Here is a 20,567-nt window from a genome sequence, read left to right as displayed (position 1 = left end):
GTAAATTTTTGGCGTTGTCGGCAGGATCCCTTTTACCACAGCAACATGGAACAACAGCAGCAGCCTGCAGAAGCCACAGGTGGGCTGGTAACAGGGGCTTTCCCTTGGTTTTTAGGGGGACCCTGGATCCCTAAGTTTGGCATGGAAGGATCTGAACAGTTTTATGAGTGGCAGAAAAACCTTGAGGTGTGTTTGAGGGCTTTGTCGTTAGACCAAAACCAAAAAATTGATCTTGTGATGGGGGCTTTACAAGGGGAACCTAAAAGAGAAGTTGAACTGCTTGCAGAGAATCAGAAGGACACAGTAGACAAAATTTTTGACTTCCTAGCAAAGCTGTATGGGCGCAAGGCAGGGTTAGCAGAGTTACGGGGGGCTTTCTTTACTTGCAGACAGCACTCAGGGGAGGGGGTGGGCTCGTTCATCCTGCGTCTCCGTGAGTGTCACTACAGGTGGAGGCAGAAGGAACCGACCGAAGGCGGTGATGATGAAGCTTTGAGGAGCCAGCTGGTGGCTGGTCTACAAGGAGGTACAGTCAAGCAGGAGCTTCAGCGCATGATCCGACGGACCCCAGCACTCTCGTTCTCGGAGGTCTGTGCAGAGGCTCGGGAAATGGAGCGAGAGGGTGTTCCTGGGGGGAGCTCCGGAGAAGCTGAGACCCGTCGGGCCTACCTTCCGCCCTCACCGAGCCAAGATGGTCATCCAGGTGATCTTCCAACTAGCTTGGAGGCCTTAAAGGTGAGCCTGAAGGAAGATCTACTTAAAGAGCTGCGGGAACAGGTGAGGGAGCTTCGGGAGACCCTGGTGAGTGAGCTGAGATCGGACACTGGGGGTAACTCGGCCGGCCCGCCAGTTTCCAGATCACGCCGGTCACGCCGGGGTGCTGCTCCTGGTGCAGTCCCCCGATGGGATGAACAAGGACGGCCCATTTGTCTACACTGCGAGCGACCGGGACGCATGCGGAGGGAGTGTCCTGACCTGCGGGCCCCGACCCGAGAATATTCTGCAGCAACCCGGGAAGTCCGATTAAAGGTTGAGGCTGGGGACATTGAGCCGACCTTGCGAGAGGCCCTAGTGGGGGACAGTCCTGAGATTCAGGTCCTGGCTGCAGGGAGACCAGTGCCATGCTTGGTAGACACGGGCTCCCAAGTGACTCTTTTCAGCCGCACGGTATTTGAACGGTATGTGAAGGGGGTGGAGATGCTGGGTGCCGAGGAGGTTCCATGGCTTACCCTCCGTGCTGTGAATGGACTGAATCTGCCATATATAGGCTATGCTGTAATGGACTTTACAGTGGCGGGTGTGGTGGTTCCCCGGCGCGGGGTGGTGATTGTGGAAGACCAGCACCTGCCAGCTCCACATGGGATCCTAGGAATGAATGTCATCCGACATTGTTGGGAGTTGCTGGAACAAAAAGGGGGGACTCACCGTTCTGTGTTTGTATCCTCTCTCCCTAGGCCAGCCCGAACAGTGTGGAGTCAGGCTTTTGCAGTATGCCGGCGCCTGCAGACAATCATGGAGGTACCAAGAGAGGCACCTTCTGCCCGTCTTCGGACTTCAGGTTCTCGAATACTTCAGCCCCAGTCTGAGGCCGTGGTCTGGGCTGAGGTACCTTTGGGACAGCTGAGGGATGGTGACCAAGTGCTGATCGAAGATTTCCGTGGTGGCCAGCAAGAATGGTGTGTGGGCAGAGCTCTGGCAATAGTGCGAGACGGACGAGTGCCACTCCGCATCTGCAACCTCCACTCCTTCCCAGTAGAGTTGCCTACGCGCCGCCCCCTGGCACGCATTGAGAAAGTTGGGCTCGATGCCATACAACTGCCCAATGAGCTGGTGTTGCGGTCTCAAGGTGAGCAGGTGGTGGAGGTAGAAGTTCGACCGGTTAGCCATGCCTTACCGCAGCATCTGAGTCCCTTGGAGGAGCAGGGTGAGGGCCTGACACCGGAAGAGAGAGGTCAGCTGCGCCGGGTATTGGAGAAGTGGCAGCAGGTCTTCGCAAGGGATGAGGATGACCATGGCCGAACCGATGCGGTGTACCATCATATTCCAACGGGTGCGGCGGCCCCTATACGAGAGCGCTATAGGCCTGTCCCCCCTAGTTTGTATGCGGAGATGAGGGAGCTGCTTCGTGGGATGTTAGAGGGGGGAGTAATTAGGGAGAGTTCAAGCCCTTGGGCCGCCCCTGTCGTCCTGGTCAGGAAAAAGGATGGTGGGTGGCGATTCTGTGTGGACTATCGGAAGCTCAATGAGGTGACCCACAAGGATGCATACCCTCTGCCCCGTATTGAGGAGTCCCTCACTGGATTGAAGGAGGCCCTCTGGTACTCTACACTTGACCTGGCAAGTGGGTACTGGCAGGTGGAGGTGCACCCTGACGATCGAGAGAAAACCGCCTTTGCTACGCCCATGGGCCTTTATGAGTTTGAGCGCATGCCCTTTGGATTATGCAATGCCCCAGCCACCTTCCAAAGACTTATGCAGCGCTGTCTTGGGGACAAGGTGAATGACTTCCTGTTGATATACCTCGACGATATAATCTTGTTTTCCCCTGACTTTCCTTCCCATCTAGACCACTTGGAGCAGGTCTTTCAGAGGCTGGAGGCCCATGGACTGAAGTTACAGCCAGGGAAGTGCAGCCTGTTCCAGCGTTCAGTCAGGTATCTGGGCCATGTCGTTAGCCAGAATGGAGTTGCCACGGATCCTGAGAAAACGGCAGCAGTACAGGCATGGCCCATCCCGAACACAGTGAGAGAGGTGAGGTCTTTTCTCGGGTTCGTAGGATACTACAGGAGGTTCATCCCCAAGTTCTCGAAACGGGCGGCAGCGTTGCATGCGTTGTTGAGGGGGGTCGGTGGAGCATCACGGGCAAGTGTGCAGTGGACAGAAGAGTGTCAGGAAGCCTTCGAGGATTTGAAACAAGCCTTGGTGAGTGCCCCAGTGTTGGCCTATGCCGATTACGCCCTGCCGTTCCGCCTGTACACCGACGCTAGTCTCCTGGGATTGGGGGCAGTCCTCACGCAAGTGCAAGGAGGTAAGGAGAGGGTGGTTGCCTATGCCAGCAGGGGCCTGCATGACACTGAGAAGAATGATAACAACTACAGTGCTTTCAAGTTGGAATTGTTGGCCCTTAAATGGGCGGTGACGGAAAAATTCAAGGATTACTTGTGGGGCATGCCTTGTGTTGTGTTCACAGACCATCGACCTCTCTTGCACTGGAAGACTGCAAAATTGGGTGCTGTCGAGCAGCGGTGGGCTGGGCAGCTGGCATCTTATGATTTTGAAGTCCGCTACAAGCCGGGGCTGGAAAATCGAGATGCAGACGCGCTGTCTAGGCAGCCTGGCCAGGGCGCAGTCGGTCAGGTAGGGGCCGATGGTGAGGTTGACTGGGCGGTGAAGCAAAGAGGTGAGAGGGTCCTTGTACGGAATTTTAGACGAAGGGCCAAAGGGAAGTTGGGTCCATATTGGGACCCACATCCACAGGTGGTGGTATGCCAGCCGGACCCCCAAGGGCCAGTATACAAGGTGCGCCCTGAAGGTGGCGAAGGACCCATCCGCATCCTGCATCGTCGCCATCTGCGTTGCTGCCCCCCTGGATGCAATCCACGACCTCCGGAGATCGTAGGTGAGCGGGTTGGTAGGGCAGGTCAGGGGGTGGTCCCAAGGTCAGAGGGGCGGGTGTTGGGCTGGCCCGGTAAGTTGTCAAGGGTGGTTCCTGAAGGGGATGGGGAAATTCCATTGGGGGTTCCTGAACCAGTGCTGAGGCAGGAGGGGGCTGGGGTCCCAGAGCAAGCTGGGGTGAGGGAACAGCTAATAGAACCATCAGTTCCTAGGAGGTCACAGAGGGCTAACTTTGGGGTTAAGCCGGCCCGATATGGGCAGTAGATAGTCGGGACGACCATCGTTTTAGTGTGGGGGAGTGTCACATCCCAGCCAGGGATGTGTGTTGTTGTCGTGTTTTGGTTGTGTCCACAGAGGGTGATGAGGGGGAAGGGTGTGTGCTTGCCTGCAGCCCTGCCCATTAATTGGCAATCAGTAGCCAGCTGCGGAGGATTTTGGCTGGCTGCTGAGCAGGACAAAGGGAGGAGACACTCTGGCACTCGAGCGGAGAGAGCAGAGCAGAACAGAGGAGGGCAGAGCACAGGTGGAGTGACCAGAACCAGGACGGCAGCGGAGAGGGACTGGTGCCTCTGGGCCGTGTGTGTTTGTTGGCTGCCTACATACTGCTTTTCCTTCTTGGTCTCTCCCCCGTTCCCTCTCCACCTTTCTCCCCCTGTCGGTGTTGTGTGTGTCTGTGTGTCACTGTCTAGAACCGGTTCTGATCCAGGAGGACTGGGAGATGCAGGAGAGTGGGAGTTCTGGGCCACGCACTGAGGGTCCGGCTGCCCCTTTCACCGCCCCTGGGCGAGAGGCGCAATTGGCTGAGTGAGGGGAACAGCCTGAGGGCCCACACTGCTGATATAGGAACTGCTTATTGTGAGCCAAGGACGTCTGCTGGAATGACGCACATGCAGGGAGGACATTAGGCCTCACCAGGAGCAGCCCTGGACGGACTTGGGGTGCCCAAGTAGGGGAAACTGGACTGGTTGGGGTTTGTGTTCTTTTTGTTTGCTCCGCTGGGGGAGTGGGCCTCGTGGGCGGCCAGGGGCGAGCCGCCAGTCCCCCCCAGACGGAGCTAGGTATTTAATTTGTTTGTCTATCTGTCTGTCTGTCCATCTGTGTGTGGGTTTCCCCCCCCCCTTCTGGTTACGGGTGTACAGGTGGTTACAGCACACTGCCAGCAGCATAGTGTGGGTTGCGGTGACTTTACTGTGTGGTTATGAATTGTGTGTGCGGTGCCACTGTAATGCAAATGCTCTGAAACCTTTTTACTCACGTGTGTTTTCTATAGACTGTTAGAACTGCCTGGCTAGTGTGTCTGCTGATTATGATGGTCTGACGAGTGTACCAAGAGGGGGGGCCAAATAAACGGTTAAACTGCATCCTGTTTGATTCATGTTGCTGGTGGCCGGGGATCCAATAAGGACCTAATAAGGGAGTGGGCCCGGGTCACGACACAGACTGATAGAATATCTCCAGCATCTTGCTGCACACGTTGAAGGATTTGAGCTTCCTCAGGAAGTAGAGGCGGCTCATTCCCCTCTTGTAAACGGTGTTGGACCTCCTGTTCAGTCCATTGTCAGTGTGGACACCCAGGTACTTGTACTCCTTCACAGTGGCAATGTCCTCTTCCAGGATATTCAGGGGCTGTGTAGCTGTCCTCTTCTTGCTGAAGTCGATCACTATCTCCTTAACTTCTGTAAGTGACATGACTCTGAGTTGTATGTAAAATCTGAGGTGTACAAGGTGAACAGAACAGGAGACCAAAAGAAGAAAAGACAGCGGGAAAAAAAACGGAAAAAATACCAACATTTAGCAGGAGCTACTGTAGCGGGGCGCCGCGCTGAATTTTAACAATTCATAAAATAAAAGACCAGCTGGCTCTCTGGACTAGAGGACCTGATAGACATGGCCACCCGAGTGGATAACCGGCTAAAGGATCGGGCGGAAGAGTGATGCCGGACTTTCCGCTGACCTTTCGGCAACACGGGGCTCTTTTCTAAGCCTTTCGACTCCCATGCAACGACACAAGTGCCATCCTGGCCTTCTAGGAGGACGGCTTTGCCGGTAGGTGGGGAGGAATCCATGCAGCTTCAGCGAGCCAAGCTTGGTCTTGATGAGACAACGCTGACGCACGGAGGGGGCCTGTTTCTACTGTGGGCAGCAGGGCCATCTTGTGAAGACTTGTCCGGAAAAAGACAGGGCTCACCAGAAATGAGGAGGGCACTGGTGAGCCAAGTGGCAAGTCAGGACTATCCTCCTCGGCAGCTGAACAGAGTGATTCTTGGGTCAGGTAAGGAGCTCCGGGAGCAGGATGCTTTCATTGACTCGGGAGCAGACGAGAGTCTGATGGATTGGGCGTTGGCTAAAGAGCTTGGCGTCAAGACCATTCCCCTGGCTCAACCAGTTAATGCCAGTGCTCTGGATGGACGACTTATCTGTCGAGTGACTTGTTACCTGGTGCACCTATCCCTAAGGGGCGGTTGTACTCCATTTCTGGGCCAGAGAGAAAGGCCATGGAGGACTACATTGCCCCATCCCTACAGGCAGGAATTATTTGGCCTTCCTCGTCACCTGCTGGAGCGGGGTTCTTTTTTGTGTCGAAAAAGGACGGCACCCTCAGGCCATATATTGATTACAGCCCCTTAAATGACATTACAGTCAAGAACCGGTATCCCCTTCCCTTGATTTCCTCAGCATTTGAACTATTACAACAAGCCAAGGTGTTTACAAAATTGGACCCCCGTAATGCCTATCACTTGATAAGGATAAGGGAGGGGGATGAGTGGAAAACTGGTTTTAACACACCCATCGGACATTATGAATACCTGGTGATGCCGTTCGCCTCACAAACGCTCCGGCGGTCTTCCAGGTCTTCGTTAATGAGTTGTTAAGGGAGTTCTTGAATGAGTTTGTGTTCGTTTACCTTGATGAAATTTTTTTCCCCAGATTTGGCTTCACACCAGGTTCATGTCAGATAGGTGTTGAATCAGCTGTTACAACACAAACTTTATGTAAAAGCTGAGAATTGTGAGTTCCATGCTGCCACCGTCTCTTTCTTGGGGTATATTATTCCAGCCAACCAGATTGGTATGGACCCCGAGAAGGTGAGTGCAGTTGCCAATTGGCCTACTCCTGTTAACCGTAAAAAGGTGCAACAATTTATCGGGTTAGCAAATTTTTATCGCAAGTTCATTAGGAATTTTAGTTCTGTTGCTACTCCTCTTCATGCTCTCACCTCATCCAAGCTCCTATTCCAGTGGAACCCACAAGCAGAGGAGGCCTTCAAAAGACTCAAGCATGCTTTCATCACCGCTCCTGTCCTCACAGTTCCCGACCCACAGCGGCAGTTTGTGGTGGAGGTGCTAATCAATTAAGCTCATTGTTACACTGAAGATACTGCAACCTGACTCACGTGATGCCAACATGCTGTAGCGAGATTCTGCCGAGTGCCTGAAATCAGACCCTCACTTAAATTGGTCATGGTACTGAGTAATTGAATGAAATATATCAGAGTCTGTGTAAACTGATCTTTTAATAAAGACTTTTAGATCCAGATCATGTGTCTTTATAACGTGTATGTTACAATATATTCTCTAAGAATTACTGTTTCATTTAACAACGCAACAGTGTAGATACAGTTGGGGTTCAGCGGTCTGTGAGTACCAGCACTGCTTCACATTTTGTGAACTGAAGTAAAAAAAATCTCTAGCTGTATTTTGTTCATGCTTATTTCCACATTAGAAGAATAGTGTAGGAAATTCTACCCGGTTTTACACATGACTGAAGTCTGTGACCCACACACATTAGAGGAAACTTTTACTTTTTTTGGTATTTTATTGGCATAAAATTGTGGTTTTTCATGGTTCCAAGATGTTGTATTTCAATGACTGTTTTCTTGGTTAACATTTCTGGCTTTGAATGAAATGTCTTGACAAATATTGGATGGGTAGTGTTCCAAATTTGGTCTAAATGTTCATATACATACTCTTAGAATCTTCAGGAGTAGCTTCAAAGGAGAGAGACCTGCCCTCATTCAACATTTGTCATTTCATGGCATGTTTTATGTCACTTTGCAAAATGGGTAAACAAGTCTTAGGTCTTGAGATGAGGAATGAGATCCAAATGCAGACTGAAGAGTTGGGATTAAAAAAGAAATGTAGGGTAGCCGGGGAGAGAGCAGGTAAGGCAGACAGTCAACCGGAGACAGGTGAAACCGGAGAAGATGAGACAAAATTAGCCAAAGGCAAGAAAGCAAAACTCTAAAATACACAATTTACATGAGAGCAGCACAGAGTGCGCACTACCACAGAGGTTGAAACTGTCACAGTCTGTTCTGCTGCTCTTCTGCTTGCTGAGAGATTTCCTATTCACCTCCGTCTCTCTCACCACCTTGCCACACCCCGTCATCTACCATGATCATTTCCACCTGTTGCTCTCAGCTATGTCTCATCACCACTCATCACCCAGCCAGTATTTAAGCAGCTCTGGTCCACTCACTCATTGCCAGAATGTCTTCGCGTTATGCCTAACTCTCCAGCACTCATTTTTTGACTGACCTCCTGGTTTTGACTCGGCTCGCCCCTGACTATCTCTCCTCGCCTCTGCCCCGGTAGAGATGGGCTGATGAAGCCTTGTGAAGCTTTTGAGGCCTTTGCCTGATTGATTTGGAATAAGAGTCGAAGCCTCAAAGCCTTATGAAATAGACCATACCGGTGACATCTGGTGGTCAGCTGGAGTCATAGCAGCTATAATCTTCCAAGTGATTCGCCTAAATTGATTTATATTCCAACATAACACCAATACATTCAGTCTTACACTTGTGTCTGTCTAATGATCATCATGTACACATGGAAGTGTTGCAACATTTTGACACTGTACCAGTAGTATGGTTCAATGTGATGTCCTGTTACTCATTAGATTTTTATAAACATGATTTGGATATGACACAAGTGTGCTGTGAAGCAAGATGACAAGTATTTCAACATCAGTGTTTGGGAGATGGGACTGAGGGTCTAGGAGAAGTGCTTATGCAACTCGGTGGAAAATACTTGGGTCAAGCCTGTATCTTCTACACAGGATTTAAAAATAATGCATGATTGGAAACTTCAAATGCATCATTGTGGGAGTACTTTTGTTGTGCTTGTGCCACACTTTTTTTTTTTTTTTACAAGTTTTTATTCAAGAACAATATTTGCTCAATTGTGCTTGGCTTCAAGCGGCTTCTTCTCTGGCTGACAATTTCACCAGCCTTTGAGAAAATCCTCTCACAGGGGACTGAAGATGCTGGTGTTGAGAGGTACTGCAGAGCCACTGGATACAGATTCGGGTATGTGGTTTTGTGGAGAAACCAATATTGTAATGGCTTCTCTGTCCTGGGAAGCAGTTTGTCCTTCAAATATCTAGAAAAGTAAAATATGAGAGAATCATTTTTGCATTAGCTGCAGATCAGCTGATATGGCACACATTGAGGAGATTGGCACATGCTATCATATTTGCAGCTGAGTCTGTGACCAGACTCTTCACTTTGGCTCTGATTCCCCACTCTGCCATCAGGGTTTCTTTGGCCTCTGCTAGCTTTGCTGCAGTATGGGAGCAAGGGAACCTTTTTATGCCCAACAGACCAGTTGACATCTCTTTGGTAATAAAGTGGCAGATTACAGCAAAGTAGGCATCCATATTTATTGAAGTCCACATGTCTGCTGTTAAGCTGACTGTGGATGTCTTTGCTATTTCTGCTACCGTGTTGTCTTTGGCAACCCTGTATTTATTCTCCAACATTTGTTTCAGAGCTTTTCTTGCTGGGATTACATAAGTGGGATCCAGGAGCTGGACAAAGGCCCTAAACCCTTCATTTTCCACCAGAGATAGTGGCTGTGCATCCATAATTACAAGGTTTAGTAAGGCCTCATCCAGCTTTTGCTTCCTCGACACTGATGACAGAAAAAAAAGTGATAACATATTAAATTTTAGTGTGCTTTAATACAGTACATTTTCCTTTTTTTAATATGTTAAAAGGGGGGAAATACCTTAGGTGAAGTCTAAATTAAGTAATAACTAAAGAAGGGAGGAGTTCAGTCACTGCTACTAAAAAAATCTGACCTATGGGGAGGATGGATGGGAGGAAGAGGAGGATGAAGGAAAAAGACGGATCATTTATATAACAGAGGGCTTCAGGCAAAAAGCTGACAAAGTTGAGCAACCTCTCGTATCCTCCGCTGTCTCATGATGAAAACCCCCGAGGAAGCTGAACTTTGCTTTCCACAACTCCTGAACTCCTCCTGCAGGAAGACCCAGCGTCCTGAGTTTGTATCCATGCTCACTTACATTATACTGTCCTCCATCTCGCTGATCACTGTGACTCTTAACTTGCTGGTCATCATCTCCATATCTCACTACAAGTAAGTAATGTTTTTGTTTGACATTTTTACCCAGGAATAATAATTCTTTCTATAAATAGTGATAAGTATGTTGCTCTCTTCTCTCTCCAGGCAGCTCCACACCCCCACCAACCTCCTCCTTCTCTCTCTGGCTGTCTCAGATTTCTTCGTGGGTGTCCTCATGTTGTTTCAAATGGTCCTTTTAGATGGCTGTTGGGTCCTTGGCAACCTCATGTGTGCTGTGTATTATGCTTTGAATTACATAATTACGTCTGCCTCTATAGGAACCATGGTGCTCATATCTGTTGACCGCTATGTGGCTATTTGTGATCCTCTACATTACACCACCAAAGTCACTCAAAAAAGAGTTCAACTCTGTGTTTGTCTGTGTTGGATGTGTTCTGCTCTCTGCCACAGCCTGCTGCTAAAGGATAGCCTGGAACGACCAGGCAGGTATAACTCCTGTTTCGGAGAGTGTGTGGTCGTCATTGATTATATTGCAGGACTTACAGATCTGTTTTTATCCTTTATTGGTCCTGTCACTGTAGTTGTAGTTCTGTATATAAGAGTATTTGCTGTGGTTGTATCTCAGGCTCATGCCATGAGGTCTCACACTGGTGCCAACACTCTCAATCATTCAGTGAAAATGACTGCAAAGAAATCTGAGATGAAAGCAGCTGGGATTCTTGGTGTTGTTGTAGTTGTGTTTCTCATATGTGTCTGCCCATATTTCTGTGTGGCACTTACAGGACAGGACACCAAGCTCAATGCTTCATCTTCTGCCTTTGTAATATGTCTGTTTTATTTCAATTCCTGTCTAAACCCTGTGATCTATGCCGTTTTCTATCCTTGGTTTAGAAAATCTATTAAACTAATTGTTACACTCCAGATACTGAAGCATGGTTCCTGTGAGACCTGCATATCATAGAGAGTGAGGAGTCATAGACATATTGACTCATTTCAGTCAGTCAAATAAATGTAGTGATCGTTGGACAAATAAAGAATGTGACATTTTCCGGGCAAAGAAATTGTTTCTTTTCATTATTATTTAAAAATATAAACATATGGGAAAACTGAAAACAGGATAGATTTCATGTTTTGTGACAGAAATTTCTAGTAATATTGAATCAGTCTCCATGGGTCTCTGCTATTCTTTGTCAGTTTTCCATAATTTCTGGTCTTGTTAGCAGTGAAGCATACTTTAATGTTGTGTGATTTTAGCACTGTGTATAGAAACAAACGTCACATTTATGAATACTACTGAATAATTTCACTATAGATAATTAATCTCCTAATATATGTGTATATATGAAGACATAAACATTAAGTGGAATGCACTCACAGTTCAATGTATGCAAAACAATCAGTCAAAGTACTTAAAATAATAGCTAGAGCCCTGTGTCACACGGGAATTAAGCATATTAAAAGTATTTTTGCCCTAAAACAACAGAGTCCATTCTTGAAAACCAGTCACACAAAGCTGGCCAAATGGCATCACTACATTTACTTATGGCATGGAAAAGGACTGGATTATTGTGAAAAAACAAATGATAAAAGCAAATCATGTGCATGTCATGTCCGCAGCAATAAAACTAGTGATGCAAATTGAAGGTTTACGTTATGTTTCATACAACTAGCATAGATAACTTATCGAATGATGAAAATTGATTATTTGTCACTGAAGTGCAGCTTGTCTGCATGCTGTTTATAAGAAAATGAATTACAGATTGATCTATTTCATACTTAGTTGTATACCTGAACACTGCAATAGAAACGAAAAATTCGAACAGTATAAATTCAATTGATCAAAGGGAATTTGTTTAGTTAGATGTATAACACTGATTTAAGTGTTATACAACAAATTCCCACAGACTGACAAATAATGAGACCAACACAGCTAACAACGAGCAGTTTGAACCCATAGACCCCCATAAAGTTTGGAGTTGGCATCTTCTTTCAGAAACATCTTCAACCAAACTTACTGCAGTTATCTTGTAACTGAAGGGACTGTGCTTTGATGGAGTTACAGACATGATCATAAAGGCCACAACTACATCCATAATTGTCATTCAGCACAGAAGATGAAACTGGGAGTTACTCGGCAGTAATTAGTCAGTGAGGGAAAGACACCTGAGAAGAATTGCCAGCTGAATGTTAGTGTTAAGACTAGTTAAACTGGCTGGATCCCGAAATTTCACATTTTTCAATAATACCACACTGCTAATTTTTTACACACACTCCTATTGTTAGTGTTGTAGCTGCTGTTAGTATATTGGTTGCTGTTTGTGTTGTCTCTCTCTCTCTCTGTTCAACCTCCACCCCCTGACAGAAAGCCACCCACATCTGAGCTTGGATCTGTTCAAGGTTTCTTCCTGTTAAAGGGGAGTTCTTCCTGCCACTGTTGCTTAATATAATATCTGATGCTGCTCATGTGGGGATTCTTGAATCCTTAATGTTGAATTTCTGAATCGTTGGGTCTCTGTCTTAATTAAAGAGTTTGGTCTAGACCTGCTCTTTATTTAAAGCGTCTTGAGATAACGCTGCAATGAATTGGCGCTATATAAATAAAGATTGATTGATTTATTTTGCCTGATTGAAACCTGGCTACGCCATGAAGAATATGTTAGCCTTAATGAAGCCACTCCTCCCAGTCATACTAATACTCATATTCATCGAGACTCTGGACAAAGAGGTGGAGTTGCAGCCATCTTTAACTCTAGTTTAATAGTCCAACCTAGACCTAAACTTAACTAGAATTCATTTGATTGTGACTTGACTTGTTCTTAGCTTCTCCAATCCAACCTAGCAAACACTAAAACCAGTCTTAGTTGTTACAGTATACCGCCCTCTTGGCCCATACTCTGAATTCTTAACCCTCCTGTTATGTTCATTTGTCAGGAACAGCAATGATGTTTGTGGGTCAATGTGACCCGGTGTATGTTTAATTATCCAAAAATTGTCCGAAACCAAAACATCCCAATAAATATTGTTTGTATCTCATTACCAACTCCATTACTAACAATTCCATCACTATTTAGTGCAATGGTGTTGGTGGAGGGGTGGCTGGTTTTGAGCTCAGCTGCAATGGAGAGAGTTGCAGGGCTGGCCCAGGAGATGGCGCGGGAGAGAGGCAAGCAACACCAGCGCACCTGGGAACAGGTGCAGTAAATTGCCTCTCTCCCTATTTAGACGGTAACACGCCGGGACCTGGTGGTGGAGGAGAAGACACATGGCCAGAGCAGGAGCCAGCGGCCATAACTATTGCCTGACTGAATTATTGTGGCTCACGCAAAAATAAACAAGTTGACTGTGTACCGAGTCCGGCCTGATCTGTGTGTGCTGGGAGAACCTACATAGCTAAGGTCTCATGTTACAGTGTTCTTTACCCCTCATAGATCATGGTTTAATTAGGATAATTCACTCGTTTTTCTTAAAAAATACATGTTCATTTTTTAATGTACATTGGAAAGACCTACATATAAAATACAATTGTTTTACTTAACATTGATTTTTTTCTTAAATTCTGTTTTACAATTTTTTTTTTTCATGGAGTGATATTGATGAATTAAGATGAGACACCTCTTCTGTTCAGGGTCAAATTGACCCATTTACTTAAAATCAAGACCAGTGTAGTTTCCAGTGTAAACTTGCATGTTCAATGCATAGCTGGTGTTTGCATCACATGCTGCCCAGATTTTTATGCTGTATTTCCCTGGTTTGGAAGGCATGCATTACCTAAATGGGCAGCGAAATGGGCAGTTGTGCCTGATGTATATCTGTATTTCACTATTTTTTGACATGAATGTCTTGCTTGGAGGAATTGAATAGCAATTTCCTCATCTGGTTCATAATCAGAATCATCGGAATCAGAATTTACCTCAAGATGGTCTTCATCTTCAGACACATCCTCTATTTCACTGTCGTGATCAAAGATGAGTTCCAGCGCCTCCAGAGCTTTCATCTGTTTGCTTCTGCTGCTTATTTTGTAATCTGACAGTGAGTATACCATATGAAGCTGCAGAGTGTAAGGACTCCAATGCAGAGAATCTTTTATATGGCAGAACAAGTTTCATACTGAAAAAATACTTTAAACTATTTTTCCCAGATTTTCAAAATTTGACCCGCAACACGACAGGATGGTAGTTTCTATCAGATTTAGTCCTTAGTGTCTACAAAGTAATTATAGTAGGTGACTTTAATATTCATGTGGACAATGATAATGATGGTCTGACTGCTTTTGTCTCACTATTGCACTCAATTGGTTTCTCTCAGAGTGTAAATGAACCCACTCATTGTTTTAACCACACTCTTGACCTTGTTCTGGCTTATGGTGTTGTAATTCAACATTTAACAGTCTTCCCACATAACTCTATTCTCTCGGACCATTACCTGATAACTTTTGATTTCTTGTTACTGGACTATGCTCTATGACAAAATGTCCTCATTAGATGCTTATCTGATAGTGCTGTTGCCAAATTTAAGGAAGTGATTCCATCAGTATTTCAGCCAGTTTGTCTCTGTGCTATGGATGACCGCTATGCTAATCTTAGCCCCTCCCAAATTGATTATTTGGTCAGTAGAGCTGCAGGCTCACTGCGAATGACACTCGACTAAATCGCCCCTCTAAAAAAGAAGATAATTAAAGAAAAGGGACCTCAAACCTAGGAATCAGGGAAACAGCTGTTGGACTTAATTTGCATTCGGACTGTTTTTGATCTTCCTGAATTGGCTTCAATAATCTCCTCATACAGACCATCCGATTCCTGGGCTACTTAAGGAAATCTTGGCCTTAATTAACACGTCCTTACTGGATGTGATCAATCAGTCTTTACTAACAGGCTACGTACCACAGTCCTTTAAAGCAGCAGTAATTAAACCTCTCCTGAAAAAAAAGTGTTGTGTAATGTTCTAAATTCTATTAGTCTATTTGAGGATTTTCAGTCAGGTTTTAGAGTGAACCATAGCACAGAGACAGCACTGGTGAAGGTTACAAACCACCTCTTTATGGCATCAGACAGAGTACTTCTCTCTGTACTTGAGTGCTGCATAGATACCATTGACCATCACATCCTGTTAGAGGTCTGGAGGTCTTCTTGGGGACTGGGGTGATGATGGAGCATTTGAAGCATGAGGGTACTTCACACAACTCCAGTGACCGGTTAAAGATCTGTTTGAAGGTGGGCACCAGCTGTTCAGCACAGACTCTCAGGCATGAGGGGGACACACAGTCAGGTCCTGGATTCTTCCTGATCTTCTGTCTCTGAAAGAGCTGGCGCACATCCCCTTCACAGATCCTTAGTGCAGACGGGGGGTCTGATGGGAAAGGGTGGGGGTTGCAGGGAGTTCTATTGTGTGGGTTGGAGGTGTGAAGGACTGCTTCTCAAGCCTACAGTAGAAGCTGTTCCGGTCGTCAGCAAGTCTGAGGTTTCCTTCAGGGTGGGGGGATGGTCTCCTGTAGCTGGTGATGTGCTGCAGGCTTCTCCAAGCGGACGCAGGGTCATTGGCTGAAAGGCTGTTTTTTAGCCTCACTGTAGCTCCTCTTAGCTACCCTGATCTCTTTTGTCAGCCTGTTTCTGGCCTGCTTGAATAGGGCCTGATCCCCACTGAAGAAGTGGGCCTCCTCCTTAGTCTGACGCAGCTTCCTGAGGTTAGGTGTGAACCAAGGTTTATTGTTGTTGTATGTGCAGATGGTCTCGGTCTGCACATTATTCAGGTCACAGGTAAAGTACGTGCGGCGCTGGGCTGAGAGTGACAGAGGCCTCATGGATCTCTGTCAGTGAGCCCCGAACTCAGTTAGACGTCTGCTTTTAAAGTTTTCTTGGACAGACTACCGTATGTAACCGTGTCTAATTGGCAGTTGGGGTTCGTGCGTCACAGATAGCACGACCCTGAAGTGATGCTATGATACTCTACCAATTGTGGGTGTTGATTGCGTAGGCGTGTATCTATAGTCATAACTTCAGAATATGTTTTGCACAACAAAAGCACTACAATCAAGGTCAGTCTGGTACATTCTATCTTTATCTATCTGCTTCTCAAAACAATAGAGGGGACACTATTCTGTGGAGGTCAATTTGACCTGCATCTTTATCTGTTCACTCTCACAATGAGGGAGAGTCACTTTTTTTGAGCAGGTCTAAGACATTTTATGGTAATACTAAAATTCAAATTTAACATACATGTCCTCACAAAAACGGGTGTAGGATGTCACAGTGTCCGTAAGTTCATTAATTGGGGTGTCTTTGAAGCTGCAGCTGACCTCAGAGCACTCAAAGCAGGCCTGTAACTTCAGCTTTGACTCTGTCCACCTCCTCAAGGTCCTTACCACAGGTTTAGACGTTTTTAATTTCTGTCCGTAGGTCGGGATGAGATGAAGCAGACAGTGGTCAGAGAGTTCTAAAGCAGCACAATAAGCGTCCTTTAAAACAGTGTAGCAGTGGTCCAGTGCGTGTGTCTCTCTGGTGGGACACTTAATATGCTGCCTGTATTTTGGGAGCTCATGGGTGAGGTTTACTCTGTTAAAATACCCCAGAATGATGAGCAGGGAGTCTGGGTCTTTTTTCTCCACTTCTGTTTTCTGGTCGACAAGCTGTTGTAATGCCTCTGTTACACAGGCCTGAGGTGGGATGTAAACACTGACCAGGACAAATGAAGAGAACTCCCACGGTGAATAACACAATTTGCAGTTTGTTAAAAGTCTCAAGGTGAGGGCTACATGATTTGGACAGCACTGTGACATCTCTACACCAGCCTTCATTAATGTAGAAGCAGATTCCACCTCCCTTTGTTTTCCCCGAGAGCACTGTACTGCAGTCCGCTCGGAAAACCTGGAATCCTGGCAGCCGTAGTGCGGCGTCCGGAGTGTGTTCACTTAGCCAAGTTTCAGTGAAGCACAGGACGGCAAATCTGCTCGGTGTTTTTGGAGTTGAGAATCAGCAGTTCGTCCATCTTATTTGCAAGGGAGTGGACGTTTGCAGATGAAAAGACGGCAGCGGAGTATGCAGTCCCTGTTACCTTAGTTTGACGAACGCTCCAGTGGGTTTACCCCGTCTGCGTCTCAGTCAAATCCCATAGAGAACTTTCTGGCTAATTTCAAGTATTTCCTGAAAAAGCAATCTTGAAAATAGAGATTAAGTTCAATTCAGTTTATTTGTATAGTCCAATATCACAACAGAGTTGTCTCACAGTGCTTTACAAAGTTCACTGAAATAAACAAGAAGTGTAAGTGAACAACTTTGGTGGCCCGTCATGTCCTTTCTAGCCTTCGTGAGTGTTGCTTAAGCTCACGTGTCTGGGAGTTATACCAGGGAGCTTGTCTCTTTTCTTTAATTCTCTTCTTTTTTAGAGGGGCGATAGAGTCTAGTGTCATTCGCAGTGAACCCTGCGAATGACTATCACAGCACTATCGACCAGATAATCAATTTGGGAGGGGCTGAGATTAACAATTAAGTAATAACTAAAGGGAGGAGTTCAGTCACTGCTACTAAAAAAAATCTGACCTAAGGGGAAGATGGATGGAAGGAAAAGGAGGAGGAAGAGGAGGATGAAGGAAAAAGACGGCTCACTTATATAACAGAGGGCTTCAGACAAAAAGCTGACAAAGTTGAGCAACCTCTCGTATCCTCCGCTGTCTCATGATGAAAACCCCCGAGGAAGCTGAACTTTGCTTTCCACAACTCCTGAACTCCTCCTGCAGGAAGACCCAGCGTCCTGAGTTTGTATCCATGCTCACTTACATTATACTGTCCTCCATCTCGCTGATCACTGTGACTCTCAACTTGCTGGTCATCATCTCCATATCTCACTACAAGTAATGTTTTTGTTTGACATTTTTACCCAGGAATAATAATTCTTTCTATAAATAGTGATAAGTATGTTGCTCTCTTCTCTCTCCAGGCAGCTCCACACCCCCACCAACTTCCTCCTTCTCTCTCTGGCTGTCTCAGATTTCTTCGTGGGTGTCCTCATGTTGTTTCAAATGGTCCTTTTAGATGGCTGTTGGGTCCTTGGCAACTTCATGTGTGCTGTGTATTATGTTTTGGACTATGCTCTTACCTCTGCCTCTATAGGAACCATGGTGCTCATATCTGTTGACCGCTATGTGGCTATTTGTGATCCTCTACATTACACCACCAAAGTCACTCAAAAAAGAGTTCAACTCTGTGTTTGTCTGTGTTGGATGTGTTCTGCTCTCTGCCACAGCCTGCTGCTAAAGGATAGCCTGGAACGACCAGGCAGGTATAACTCCTGTTTCGGAGAGTGTGTGGTCGTCATTGATTATATTGCAGGACTTACAGATCTGTTTTTATCCTTTATTGGTCCTGTCATTGTAGTTGTAGTTCTGTATATAAGAGTATTTGTTGTGGTTGTATCTCAGGCTCATGCCATGAGGTCTCACACTGGTGCCAACACTCTCAATCATTCAGTGAAAATGACTGCAAAGAAATCTGAGATGAAAGCAGCTGGGATTCTTGGTGTTGTTGTAGTTGTGTTTCTCATATGTGTCTGCCCATATTTCTGTGTGGCACTTACAGGACAGGACACCAAGCTCAATGCTTCATCTTCTGCCTTTGTAATATGTCTGTTTTATTTCAATTCCTGTCTAAACCCTGTGATCTATGCCGTTTTCTATCCTTGGTTCAGAAAATCTATTAAATTAATTGTTACACTCCAGATACTGAAGCATGGTTCCTGTGAGACCTGCATATCATAGAGAGTGAGGAGTCATAGACATATTGACTCATTTCAGTCAGTCAAATAAATGTAGTGATCGTTGGACAAATAAAGAAATGCTGTACAGATATACTGTAAATAAATGTGACATTTTCCGGGCAAAGAAATTGTTTCTTTTCATTATTATTTAAAAAAATAAACATATGGGAAAACTGAAAACAGGATAGATTTCATGTTTTGTGACAGAAATTTCTAGTAATATTGAATCAGTCTCCATGGGTCTCTGCTATTCTTTGTCAGTTTTCCATAATTTCTGGTCTTGTTAGCAGTGAAACATACTTTAATATTGTGTGATCTTAGCACTGTGTATAGAAACAAACGTCACATTTATGAATACTACTGAATAATTTCACTATAGATAATTAATCTCCTAATATATGTATATATAAAGACATACACATTAAGTGGAATGCACTCACAGTTCTTCAATGTATGCAAAACAATCAGTCAAAGTACTTGAAATAATAGCTAGAGCCCTGTGTCACATGGGAATTAAGCATATTAAAAGTATTTTTGCCCTAAAACAACACAGAGTCCATTCTTGAAAACCAGTCACACAAAGCTGGCCAAATGGCATCACTACATTTACTTATGGCATGGAAAAGGACTGGATTATTGTGAAAAAACAAATGATTAAAGCAAATCATATGCATGTCATGTCCGCAGCAATAAAACTAGTGATGCAAATTGAAGGTTGACGTTATGTTTCATACAACTAGCATAGATAACTTATTATCGAATGATGAAAATTGATTATTTGTCACTGAAGTGCAGCTTGTCTGCATGCTGTTTATAAGAAAATGAATTACAGATTGATCTATTTCATACTTAGTTGTATACCTGAACACTGCAATAGAAACGAAAAATTCGAACTGTATAAATTCAATCGATCAAAGTTTGGAGTTGGCATCTTCTTTCAGAAACATCTTCAACCAAACTTACTGCAGTTATCTTTTAACTGGAGGGACTGTGCTTTGATGGAGTTACAGACATGATCATAAGGGCCACAACTACATCCATAATTGTCATTTAGCAGAGAAGATGAAACTGGGAGTTACTCGGCAGTAATTAGTCAGTGAGGGAAAGACTCCTCTGAGAAGAATTGCCGGCTGAATGTTAAAGTCATGCGTTAAATTAGTAGAGGTCAACTGCCACTTTTTGTTTTGGTAGATTAGGAAGCTAAGTCTTTGTCCTTTGTTTTCCTGGTTAAATTAGATTTTGTTGATTTTTAGCTAGGATTGTGATTTGTTGTTTTGGCCTTGGTCCACCCTGAAGCCAAGTCACCCCTGTTTGTTTTCGTATCGTTTGACTTGTGATTATTGTAAAATAAACCTTATCCTTTCACTTTGTATAAGCTTGCGTCCGTGGCCATTTGGGACTTGGGGAAGATGAGGGTCCTTCATGTTGCGCACCAGAACCCCTAGACTGGGGCATAACACCTCCAATGAAAGCTACCTCAGCAATCAATGTCAATGTCAATTCAACTTTATTGTCTGTTACAGGTAAAAACAGAAATGTTTCTTTTGACACGGCTGTAAAACAAAGTTTAAAAACCCACATTCAGGCATTAAAAACACCCCACACATCAAAAACACAGGAAAACAGGTTAAACAAATAAAACAAATAAAATAAACTAAAAACACAGTGCAGTCTATTTTGTGTTATTGAGGGCAGCTATTGCAGAGGGGATGAAGGATTTTCTTTAAATGTTTTTCCTGGCCAGTGGGGCTCTGTAGCGTCTGCCTGATGGCAGCAGCATGAAGGAGTGGTGGAGGGGATGGGAGGGGTCCGCAGTGATGAGGGTGGCTTTCCTCATCACTGAGCGTCCATACAGTTCAGACAGAGGGAGTTGGGCTGTTT

The 20,567-nt window shown here is 45.5% G+C and overlaps 2 protein-coding genes across 2 annotated transcripts; both read left to right on the top strand.

The window, feature by feature from the left end:
* Nucleotides 1-9,819: 9,819 nt before the first annotated feature.
* LOC139208573 (trace amine-associated receptor 4-like) lies at nucleotides 9,820-10,902 on the top strand. The gene is made up of 2 exons (XM_070838292.1): nucleotides 9,820-9,995; nucleotides 10,086-10,902. The coding sequence occupies exons 1-2, from the start codon at nucleotides 9,820-9,822 to the stop codon at nucleotides 10,900-10,902; spliced, it is 993 nt and encodes a 330-aa protein (XP_070694393.1).
* Nucleotides 10,903-17,608: 6,706 nt separating this feature from the next.
* LOC139208516 (trace amine-associated receptor 4-like) lies at nucleotides 17,609-18,701 on the top strand. The gene is made up of 2 exons (XM_070838221.1): nucleotides 17,609-17,784; nucleotides 17,871-18,701. Exons 1-2 carry the CDS (start codon nucleotides 17,609-17,611, stop codon nucleotides 18,685-18,687), a joined length of 993 nt encoding a protein of 330 aa, XP_070694322.1. The 3' UTR covers nucleotides 18,688-18,701.
* Nucleotides 18,702-20,567: the final 1,866 nt, after the last annotated feature.

This window comes from Pempheris klunzingeri, chromosome 10 (genome assembly GCF_042242105.1).
Source record: "Pempheris klunzingeri isolate RE-2024b chromosome 10, fPemKlu1.hap1, whole genome shotgun sequence".
In the NCBI taxonomy this organism is placed as follows: Eukaryota; Metazoa; Chordata; class Actinopteri; order Acropomatiformes; family Pempheridae; genus Pempheris; species Pempheris klunzingeri.
The sequence above is the reverse complement of the archived record's forward strand: the minus strand, read 5'-3'. Positions and strand labels throughout refer to the sequence as shown.

Excerpts from the sequence above, each read along its gene's own strand:
- LOC139208573 (XM_070838292.1), top strand. The coding sequence starts at position 9,820 with ATGATGAAAACCCCCGAGGAAGCTGAACTTTGCTTTCCACAACTCCTG. Across the intron at positions 9,996-10,085 it reads ATCTCCATATCTCACTACAA|GCAGCTCCACACCCCCACCA; the intron begins GTAAGTAATGTT and ends TTCTCTCTCCAG.
- LOC139208516 (XM_070838221.1), top strand. The coding sequence starts at position 17,609 with ATGATGAAAACCCCCGAGGAAGCTGAACTTTGCTTTCCACAACTCCTG. Across the intron at positions 17,785-17,870 it reads ATCTCCATATCTCACTACAA|GCAGCTCCACACCCCCACCA; the intron begins GTAATGTTTTTG and ends TTCTCTCTCCAG.